At 44.8% G+C, this 11,680-nt stretch overlaps 1 protein-coding gene across 2 annotated transcripts in view; it reads right to left on the minus strand.

The window, feature by feature from the left end:
• The window catches only part of ITPR2 (inositol 1,4,5-trisphosphate receptor type 2), a 271,134-nt gene extending 269,923 nt beyond the window's left edge, over positions 1-1,211 (minus strand). For both annotated transcript variants that reach the window (XM_087765500.1, XM_087765499.1), the window contains exon 1: positions 942-1,211. In XM_087765500.1, coding sequence (XP_087621626.1) covers positions 942-1,033 — 92 coding nt within the window. In that variant the 5' untranslated portion in view covers positions 1,034-1,211. The remainder of the gene's footprint in view (positions 1-941) is intronic.
• Positions 1,212-11,680: the final 10,469 nt, after the last annotated feature.

Here is an 11,680-nt window from a genome sequence, read left to right on the forward strand (position 1 = left end):
GGAGATGCTTCCACTGACAAAGGTTTAAGGACGCGCTTGCTTTGGACGTGCCACAAAGCCACTGAAACTCCTGCAGCTCTCCTAGGAACACCAGAGGGAACTCTGCACCCTCGGGACGTGTCACTGCAACCGAACGACGGGATGGTTTAGAGAAAGATATCAAAGTATTCCTATCGTGGTTTTCTGTGGTTTTTTTTCCAAAAAGGTGATTTAAAGTGGTCAAGGTTAATAAAAACCTCAAGCAAGCAGGAGGAGTTCAGTGAGGCAGTCACAGCTGAACTACAGCTTTTCACCCCGCAAAGTGAAAGAAGAGCTCATGGAAAAAGCATCCCTGTGAAACTACGTGTCTGATTAGAAATATCTGATCATTAACAACCGCAGATAAGACTTCAGGCGGACACAAACCAGAAGTAAAGGGATGCGCGTTTAACGAGCCGATTACGACCAGGAGCGAGAAAGCAAAGTTGTTGTCCTTCGCGTCTTTGTCAAAAATTCTCAGACGTGCAATAAAACAAAGCCCCCCCAAAACAAAACAAACAAACAAACAAACAAAAAAACCACCAACTTGGCTATAAATAACGATTACATTAACGCATTTGGGTAGAGCACAGGGTTACTTCTACACAGCGGGTTCTGGCCAACGCCGTGTATTCCGGTTGGGGCTGGCCCGGAGGCGCAGCCCCGGCAGGAGCCGGGCGGGGAGCCCGGGCCCCGCTGCCCCGGGCCTGTGCGAGGCAGCTCCTCTCATGCCTCCCTTCTCCCCCGCTCGTCGCTTCCTCCTCCCTTCCCCGGCTCCGCCGCCGAGCTCGCGGCGGCGGCGGCGGCGGCAGCGCGCGCTGCCGGCCGCTTCCTGTGCGGCGGGCAACCGGCGCTGCCCGCGGGTCGCCAGCCGGCACGGCCCGGTCGCCACCGTCCGTCGTCCCCCCCGTCCCCTCACTCACCCCAGCGTGCTGATGAAGCCGTTGACAGAGCCCTCCGCGTACAGGGACACGATGTCCCCGATGTACAGAAAGCTGGACATTTTCTCAGACATTTTGGCTCATTTTCAGTTGGGTTTCGCGCTCCTCCTCCCCCCTCAACAAAAAAATTAAAGAAGATAAAACACGCTAAAGCCGATGCGGGGGGAGGCCGGCGGGACGCGGCGCGGCGGCGGCGGGCCGGGGGCTCAGCGCGGCCCCGGCGGCGCGGCGCGGGCTGACATGAGCGCGGCACCGCTGCCCTCCGCGGCCCGGCCCGGCCCGGCCCCGCCGCGCCGCCTCCTGCGCCGGCGCCCGCCTCCGCCCGCCTCCGCCTCCCCGGACCGCCCCGCCCCGCCCCGCCGCAGCCGCTGCCAGCCCCGGGCAGGGGGGGTCGTCACCTTGCCGGAGCGGGGCCGTGCTCTTGGTGCTGCGCGTCGGGCCGCCTTTCCTCACCCGCCAGCCGGCAGCGGTGCTCCGCAGACCGCCGGAGCGCCTCCGTGACTCCCTGCGCTGCGGGGATAACCTGCCGCCCCGGGGCGCGCCGGAGGGCTCTTCTGCCGAGGGAAAGAGGGGACCCCGCGGCCTCCAGCGCGCTGGAAGAGGGCCCTGCCAGCTGCCGAGCCCGGCTCGGTGGCCGGGGGGCTCCCACGCACGGGGCTGCGCTGCTTCGGGTCAGGGCCCCCGGCCGGGCCCCTGAAACCACCCGACCGCCGGTGGATTCCAGTGTCTGGTCCAAGGGAAAGGCTATGGCCGGCGTGGGATGCTTATTTTAAAAACACTGCGCATTCTTTAAACAAAAACGTGATTTCCACCAGCGGTTTTAAGAATCAAAGTATTTCTACTTTTTCTGACTTTTCAGCTATATTTTACCTCCCTGAGACAACTCGCCTCATTACAGGCAAACTCAGAAGCAGCGCTGGTTACCCAGTGCGTTTTTCCAGCAGATTGTTTGGATTAAAAAAAAAAAAAAAAAGAAACAACAACTCACCCAGGTCTAACAGCCTGATCAAATACTAACTCTGAAGCGATAAGAATATAAATCTGGTTGCAGGAATGTGCAGACTGCTGGAAGTGAGTAATAAGCTGAGGGTTTCATGCTTGTGTTTAATTTCCCACATCTACAGCTTCCAGCCTTATCTCACTTCAGAGCATAAATTCTTGACATGAGAAACGCTGGGTCTTCAAAGTAAAAATAAGTTTTGCCATCTAGATGTACAGAAAAAAATTGTTATGCCGTTCTAGAGTTCCCTCTCTTGCTCTTTTATGGTGAATATTTTGGATTTGTCTTTTTTTTTTTTTTTTATACCCACCAGGATACAAAGACACTACCGAAGATCTGCACTTGCATTCTGCTTATGTATGTGTACATACACAGGCCCTAGATCTGACACTTTACCAAATTCTTTCAATTCAGTCTCCTGAAGTAACCACAATTATTAAAACATTTCTGGGAAAAAAAAAAATACGAAGAGAATGGGTGCCAGAGCCCTTGTTCTGGGACCAGCCCCTGCACAGGAAAACCGAAGATGAGGTGTTTCAAGCTGCCCAAAACGCACATATTAAATCCTAAAGCTGGACTAAATGAAAACATACCAGAATTAGAAACTGAAAGCCAGAGCAGCACAAGGCACTGAAGGGGGCGAGAAGCCAAGGCTCCCTGCCCACGTGCCGCCCCAGTGAAAAGCATTGACCCCGGGTCCCTCCCAGGAGGGACCACGCGCAGGGCTCAGGCGGTTTTATTCCATGAAAACCTGGTTCAGTCTGAACCCAGGGCCGAGCAGCAAAGGCTCTACAATGCATTGACAATACCCTTTGCCCTCCTGACTCTCTTTATCTCAGCCATTTTATACCAGGCTTTAATGGCCTAATTAAGATACTTTAGCCAGGGAGGTTTCACGTTTCCCAGCAGTAAATGAAATCCTGGCGTGCCTTAGATCAGTGGGAGTTTTCCTGAGGATGGACTTCAAAACTTGGCCGAGCGGCAAGTTTGCCTGTCCTTTGTACGCCTGGGAGCAAATCCCCGTTTGGGACCATTCCCAGCCAGGAAGGTTCAACTCTGTTGCCTAAACATAGGTTACTGGGGCCATTTGAAGGGTCCTTTGATACCCAAGACACCCCTGTAGGTTGCCAGCAGGGAAGCAAGACTGCTATGCCCTTGACAGCTCTGCCTGCCTGTGGGCAACTGAAAGGGGCCCGTGTGTTTTGCCATCACAAGAAGGTTAATTCAGGTCACTTTAGAAAATATTTAGCATTTGCTTGCTGTGGCGAAGCTCAGACTGGTAGGAGTCCTACACTTGCAGTCATCTTTGCCTCTTTCCTCCCCGAAGGAAATCAAGGCGCAGGCTGTGTTCTCCTTCATTTCTAGGCCTGTTCATCTTGGCTCAGGCTGGAGCGTGCCAGCAGCTGCAAGCTCTTACCACCTCGTAGCTCTCTAGTGATATATATGAAATGAACTGGAAATCTCAATCCAGTTCTGAGCAGTGATGGCTATTAACTAGAAATGAGTCGCATGAAATCCGCGTTTTTCTGAAAAAACTAAAGGTCAAATCCCAAAGGCAGTCAAGTATTTAAGCAAACGCTTCATTTTAAACCTGTCTCGTTGAAACAGTCCAAAAATCTCATTGAAGTTACCAGATTATTTGCACACTGAAAATAAGCAAGGACTTACCCACTTTTGTAGACCAGGTCTTAAATTGGTGCAAAGATCACCCTGCAAAAGCAGGTCTGAGGAACCCTTGCTGATCCTCTCCTTACAGACAGAAAACTTAAGTAGTGACGGATGTTCCTCTAGCATTTTTAACAAGCATTAACCCTCTTCTATCAAAAATAATGATTGTGCCTCTCCAAATGCTAGTTTTATGAAGATAGCATCTGGAAAATTTTAATTAAAATGAAAGATGTTGTCATAACAAGTCTATGTAGAAAAAAATAAAGCATGGTCAGAGATGGTAATGGAATATTGCTTCATTTATGTGGAGCAGAAATAAACCAAATTGGTTGATAAATATGGATCTTTTTACTACAGTTTTTAACCTTGCAATTAGCTGCAGGGTGAAGGTGAGGCTGCTTAGTCAATAGCTGGAATATGTTTTCCATCAGTTATCTCTGGTAATCTTTTGTTCCAAAGCTAGGAATACAGGCTTTGCCGTGAAACAGGACCCAGATGCAGAACTCATCAGCTAGTGCTGACAGGCTGCCCCAGTGCACACATTACTCTGTATGGTGTACAAGAGAAGTCTTTCTTACTCAACTTCCATTTCTAGTCTATTACTTATTTTCAGAGAAGAAAATATTTCTAGTGATGTTTGCATTGATATTCTAAAGTTAGATCTCTATATAAAAGTATTTGGCAGTATTTTAATACGGGGAAATTTTACCGTGATCTCTACATCCTAGACTTTGACGTTCATTCCGGTGCTGAGGCATAGAAGAGAAGCAGTTTATCCACAGAGAGATCAATAGAAACACCCCATTGCAGCATTGGGCATCCACTTTAGAAGTGAAAATGCACAATATTAGAATGACCTTAGACTCAAAAAAACCTCGTCAAGTAAATAGGCCAAATGCTTGCTCCTTTCCGACCCTTCATGTCTTAGGAAGATGTCTGAATTTCCTGCTCATCTTGTCTACACAGGGAAGGCTCCTGACAGAAGTTGAATTTTTTATGGATTTGAAGATTGTTTGATTGGAAAGACTTTAATCCCACACCTACACAGCCTGCCTCTTGTATGAAGTTACAGATAGATAGGCCACTTCAGCGAAAGCAAACTGGACCAATTAGAGGCTTATACAACAGGCAGCATTGATGTTTGTTTTCATGAAAGCAGAGGATAGTGCTCCCCAGCTGCAGGGGAAAAGGGGGAAGAGAAGAATGCCTTTAACTGTTTTAGTACAATAGATATAGATGAGACCAGGCCAACACCAAGGCAGGCACCCCAGAGCTTTAGCATGCAAGTATATGGAAGTTTGGACCCAAAGCCTTGGGTTTGCTTCTCTCATCTTTCTAATGGGGGTGGGGAAGAAGAAGAAAGATTAAACCATTCCAGACATTTTGATATTTAAAATCCAACTCTGATTTTAAAGCCCATCTGTAGCTGGAATATTTTTAACATACTTATCTCAAGCAACGCACAATTAACAGCTTACTTGAGGAAGGCCTGGCTTTTAAAGGCACCTAATGAAGTTTCCCACACAAGCTGGAGACGCCCATTACCTTGTGGATATTAATATTTGAGACACCCTAGCTCTTCCTTGAGCACAATGGCATTTCAAAACACTTGGCCTACAAGTTGAATCAGAGAGTGCCAGAACAGCTTATTTTGACAATACCCGCACACAAGAATTGATTTATGGCTGGTAGTGCTTTGTTTTATTTTGCCTATAGCAAATGTCAGAGTACTAGATGATTTCTTGATAGATAGATAGCTGTGGGGACTCATTTTGCCTTTTTTCTCATTGTGGGAGTTAACTCTTTACTGATGTTGTTTTAAACAATACGTTGGTATTGGTGCCATACAAAATATAAAGCATCTGGTTTAAAAAAAAAGACAAAAACAAAAAAACCAACAAAACACACAACAGAATACCCTGGGGAAAAAGAGGCCTGACAGAGACACATGCAATTCAGTAACATAATAAAACAGGAGTGTAGTGAATCATGCAAAATAAGCACAATATTTGACTGAGAATGAGAAAATCAGAATATGGAGCATTCAGTGCTGGCCTACCCACTTTATTCAACCTGCCTTAGTAGGAACAGGAAATTCTAGCTAAATTCATAACACTTAGTTTTATAAAGGACTTTCTACTGGAGGGAAACACATTTTTCTCAACATTAGAAGTGGCCCTGAAAATGAACAGCTCTCGCAAGTGACCTCTTGGGGGGTTTCACTAGGGCACAGGTGCGAGCTTTGCACCCTCACTATCCAGGCACGCTTGTTCACATTATGGTGTGCGGGCACAGACGGGGACTGGCTGACTTGCTGTTCGCTACATCTGCATTTACAAGGCTAATATATGTATTAATTCAAGTATTTAAATAGTCGCTGGTTTGCTATAATAATCTCTTGAAAGAAAAACTTAAAAATAATGAAAAGTGAAGTTATTTGTGAATTAATTATTTAAGTAAAAGGAGTTTAGATTAAAGAGGAAGCCTGGACGCCCTTCAAACTGTGGCACAATAAAACAGCTATGTAAATAAACTTCTGAGAGCAGCTCCGAGCCATTCAAGTGAAGATATTTTTCCTTGCGATACATTCAAGCCTTTTGAAATAAGTTTCCAACTGTTTAACGACCAAAGTTGTTCATTCAAAGAGCCAAATACGAAAACTCGACCAAAGCAGAAAGTACAATGTGCCTTTCTTTGAAAACATCTCTGTAGAAAGGATGCTTTATTTAGAGGATTCAGGAAGTTGAAGCGTTGCCTTCTATCAGCTCGCGACCACAGAGCGAGCATCAGGAAGCGCACAAAAATGAACTTACTATTCCTACGTGGAACAAGTGCCAACGGTTACACCAAGTTTGCTTTCAACCTTGCAGAACTCACTGCCAGCCCCCGCAGACTTGTTAATCAGGCAGTGTCTCCTGGGGTTTCTTTTCTGCTTGGCTGCCTAAAAACGAAGCCTTTCCCTACAAAATAAAGAGAGAGACATACCTTGTTTGAATTTTCTCTTTTGCTGACCGTCATGAGACTTCGGAAGGTTCAAACCTGAAAACGCAGGGGAAAAAGTAAATCATCTTCATAGAAAGAAATGAAAAAAAAATAGTCTCCTTTTCAGTCCTAGCCCACTCCTAACCATGACCTATGCAACGGAAGAATCAGCGAACCTGTAGAATACAGCGACTGTAATTACAAAGCAATTATGTTTTGAGTCCTGTCATTAATACCATATTACCAGCTGATCCTGTGGCAGTGGTTGCAGTGTGGATACAGCATAGTTAATACACAGCAGTTCTTGAAAATAATTATGCGTGAAATCGTACAAGCAATGATGAACATTTTGATTGGTGTATCTTGCTTAAACTCGATATCTTAATTTTGAAGTAAAAAAAATTACAAAAGTTTTACGAAAATTTCCACAATAAAGTCTAAGAAAAACAACAGCTCTAGTAAGAAGCCTAAAAATGCAGTTATAATTGCAAGCTGGATAAAGTGGCAATAGTTAGTATGCCTAAAGAATATAGCTAATGTATTAAAGTGAAAAATCTCTGTAATTGCAGTATACCTGCAATTTAATTGCAATCACAGAGCTTGAAAAAGTATACCTGAGGAATACCTCCCTATCTTTCTTAATTTTCTCATGCAGAGCATCAGGAAAGATGTTTCAAACCTTTGAAAGCTTTCAAAAGAAGCTTTGCACTTTAGGACTGCTTAAAAAGCCTTGTGCTTTTGATGCATTTTTTTCTGATCAACAATTTTTTTCTTATTGAATTTTTTTCTTATTTTTTTCTTATTGAAAACCTTTTTAAAATTAAATACTGCTTTTTTGCAGGAAATGTCTCCTTTCACTAGCATACTGGCCATATTACTTTTTAGACAAAAAAAAAAAAAAAAAGGGCTGTGCCAGCTGGTTTTTTTATTTTTGACCACATTAAAAATTACCAGAGGGGAAAGAAAATTGCAATTAGGTTTGCTCCAGCAGCCGTCACCAGGCCCATCCTTCCTGGACCACACTAGCATTTCTAGCTTCGGGATGAAGTGCGGTGCCCTTTCTGGTCTGCGAGAATACCTGCTGGTGAGCGCACCGCCGAGGATACACCTGGGTTTGGGCAAGGAGACGGCAGGAAAAACAGCTTTTCTCAGGAGACCCAGTCTTTCCTCGTGACAGCAGGGGCCACAGATCTTCACCTTAGGCCTATTCTAGCTTTCACATGGGTAAACAGACTGAAAATAACATGTTAGGAAGGTGAACGCAAGTCAACAGGCTTTGGGTACTTAGCACTGCATTTCCAGAGAAGTCATTAAGGGAGGTCTGGAGGCATTAAAACCCAGTTAAAGAAATAACTCCTCTCACTCACTCCTTTCTAAAAGCACAACATGAAATATCTGATGTTTCTCAGAAATGTGTTGGGAAGGAAAAATTAGAGATCAGGAAGGATTCTTTTTTTCTATCGACTAATGCGTCTAGAGAATTATTTGATAGGGAGGTACAAGAAATCCCCTTTGGCAGTCTCAGCCCACCATGCCCTCACCTCTGATCAGCATTGGTGCATCCGGGTTGGATCCTTCCAAAGTCTCTTCTACTTTTACCTGTCCCAAATGCAGATTACTTTCCAGAACATTATGGAATTATTTAATCAGAACAACCAAATGATGGGGCTGGGATTCCAAGTAGGCAGAAAATGTCTTTGAGGCCAAACATGGACCAAGATTTGAGGTTCACGCCACCAATATGCCAAACTGATTTCATGCCTAGATGATGGAAGTGCCCTATATGGGAGACGTTCTCAAGGGATTTCTGTCGTCTCAGCCCCGCTGTGCCCAGGAAATAATAGCTTGAATAAGAATGGATTAATTAGGAACAGGGTTTTTCTTTTTAAATTAATATGGAATTATGGACATCACCAAAATGCTAGTGCACGTTTGGATCCCCAGACTGGAGTTTCTCTCTTCCTCCCAGTCCAGAATGCAGTGGATTGAAACAAAAATCTTGTCTAAAAGCACGTTGAATCCTGAACTGCTAAATTTACCTGGAACTTTAAAAAAAAAAAAAAAAAAAACAAAAACGCTTGCATTCTAATCACATGGAAATGCCTGAACTGCTTTTTCAGTTAGGAATGCCGCGTGCATTTACCTCTGTCCTGCACCATGCGTCAATTTTTGACATTGTACTAATGGTGTAAGTCACGAGTCACGAAACAGATGATAGCAAAAAAGTCTGCATTAAGTTCATGCCTTGTCCCTGAGGAGTTGGGTTTTTTTTGTTTGGGTTTGTTTTGGTTTTTTTTAAGTATGTTCCTCATTTGGGTGTCTTCCTTAAATATTTTAAAAGTTAGCATAACACAGCTGAATCCTGGAAGGCTGAGACATGCAATTTCATATCCTCTAGCATCCTAATATTTAAATAGATACATGATGTACATACTTGAAATCCCTGTTTCAGTGCTATAAAAAAAAATAAATCAGTGAAATAACCTATTTCTCAGTAGCTCTTGCAAGATTATTTGCATCTTAGTAGTAGTTGAACTTAGAAATATGGACATGTTTAGGAAATGAGATTTTAATTAATCTGTAGGCAACCACAGAGAAATGCATTAAAAAAGCAGAATCATTACCCATCGTTTCCATTTTGCCAATCTGAAAAAGGAAAAGTTAGCAGCAGATAAGTTATTCTGCTAGCGAAATGGGGTTTTGTTTAAAAAGCAGAGAAGAAATGCGTCTTGTTAACACGTTATAGGCAAAGAAACTGCCGGAATTGGCTAATAAGAACAACATTTTAAAATGCACATGGATACATTTAGCACCACGCTTGGCATTATCTCCTCAGTGCACTGCAATAACATTAAATTGCTGGTTTAAAACAGACGGGAAACAAAAGTCAAGCCTGCTATCTGACATCAGCACAATTAGCACCTCTGTTTCACAACCCTGGCTCCAGCTGTGGGAACTGCTATCTTTTCAGTGGCAGGAACATAAATATACAGACAGAGGCAATGTCATGCTTGTTGCATACTCCTTATTCAATAGCTGCAAGTGCTAAGAACATCCTCACAAGATATACGTGGAGCAGGACTGGATCATATGAGGGCACAGGCTGGATGGAGATTCACCCACAGATTCACTAGGGATGTAACATTTTAATGAGAAAATGAGAGTGTAAAGGCAAAAAGAAGTCCCGAAGAGAAGAAAAAAATGATTTCTGTCAGTTTTCTCATCATAGTACAATTTGCTCTCTGACATCTAGGAGAAAAACATACTTCCCTTGGCAGCCAGAGCCTCTAGAAATCCCCTGAGCTGCAACCTCTGCCAGCTGGCGCCGTGTGGTAGCTGTCTGATAAAGCAAAAGGAGGACAGGCAACCGCTTCCGCGGACGCGGCAGAATGGAGCAGCGTGAAGACACTGCTGAACCGCTCCAAGGCGGTGAAGGTGGCAGATGCTATGGTTCGTCCTTGGTGTCATTTCTGCTACAGTGATATGATACACAAAAAAGCAAAACTAAATCAACGTTTCTGCAGCATGCCAACAGAGGCTGTGATGAAACCCCCTCTCGCCAGTACGTGCTGCCAGGCCACTGCTGACCCACGGCACAACCGCACCCCAAGCTTTCATTTAATCCTCGCTCATCTCTTCCTACCCGTTGCCCTTGTTACCTCCTGTTTTCAATCTCTCCAACAGCTGCAAGGCCACTCCATCCTTCCATGGCAGGGACAGGTAATGTCTGTCTGCTGCTGCCTCCTGATGTCCTTCGTTTCTCCTTTTCAGCCCCTGGCTCACAGACACCACCTGCGAACATCAGGGAACAGAGAGGATTTTGGAAGCAGTGGAGAAAAGCAGCCCCCCCTCCAGCAGCAAGAATCTTTCAGTGTATTCTGATAGATAAAAGTTTCCTCTTGGCTATCTCATCTGAAAAACTGGTTTATCCCCCATTCCCACAGTACGTAAGCACCACGCTAATAAACATATCTTGACAACCACCATGCGAGAAAGCGAAGTATTGCCTGAGTAGGGTACAGCACAGGTGAAAAAGGGAAGAACTGAGATATCTGAGAAGACATTTATGAATTTAGCCACTGAGAAGCAGGCATTTAGGAAGATTTTTTATTTTGTGAATCAGCCGAGCTGTTGAAGCACTTGCAGAGAACAGTGAAACACCAGTGCTTAACTTGCCTATCTACCTTTGAAAAGTCTGGGAGGATCCTGTCTGAATCTCAAATGCTATTGAAAAGAGCATTACGTGATGTCTCCAAAGGCAGTGACAAGACACAGTGGTGGTGTCTCCAAGTCCCAAGTTAGTGCTCGAACCACCAGGAAATCCTGGCACTAGGAAATCAGCTGCTTCTTATACTTTAAATCCCAGGGATACAACGGGGGCAGGGGGTGTGTGTGTGTATTGTTTTAAACTCATCCCATAGAAAGAGAGAACGCAGCCTTGACTGACTGGCGTAGTCCTCTACAGACAAATTCAAATTAATAGCGTTCTTACCACAGATCATCCACATCCAGTTGCAGTATCTATTCATCAAAGGAAATGCTCGGAAACCCAACAGAATCGGAGGCAGACAGCCCAGAGGGAACAGGCTATGACAGGTCAGGGACAGGACGTTCCTCCATGGTAAATATTCCCCCAACGAGTTACGTTCATGGTGCAGAACCACAGGAGGATTGCAGGGATTTGCTGTGGTTTATTTTGCCTTACAAGTTTTCATTTTGATTTTTACAGCTAGCATGGAAGTATGATACTTTTTTTGATGCTTAAGTTCAAAGAATTTATATTACAAGGTGGCAAACCCTACCGAGAGGCTGCCATACACATGGCAGAGAATGACCGCCTTCATGTGGGAGGTGCGGCGTTGGCTCAGCCGGGACTTTGAGAACTGCGGCGTTTGCAGCGTACTGGCAGGTACACACACCCCTCTCCTCCCTGTAGAAAGAAATCCCAGGTTACTGTGCAGAGAAAGGAAACTTGTTGCTTTTCTTCAGATGCCAAACTAAATTGATATTTATTCTTCATAGGGCTGTAGTACCTTGGAGCCCTTGTCAGTCACTAGGACCCCAGCGTGCT

This window comes from Nipponia nippon, unplaced genomic scaffold, assembly GCF_047370975.1.
Source record: "Nipponia nippon isolate SJK-2023a ecotype South Korea unplaced genomic scaffold, ASM4737097v1 scaffold_3, whole genome shotgun sequence".
Lineage (NCBI taxonomy): Eukaryota > Metazoa > Chordata > Aves > Pelecaniformes > Threskiornithidae > Nipponia > Nipponia nippon.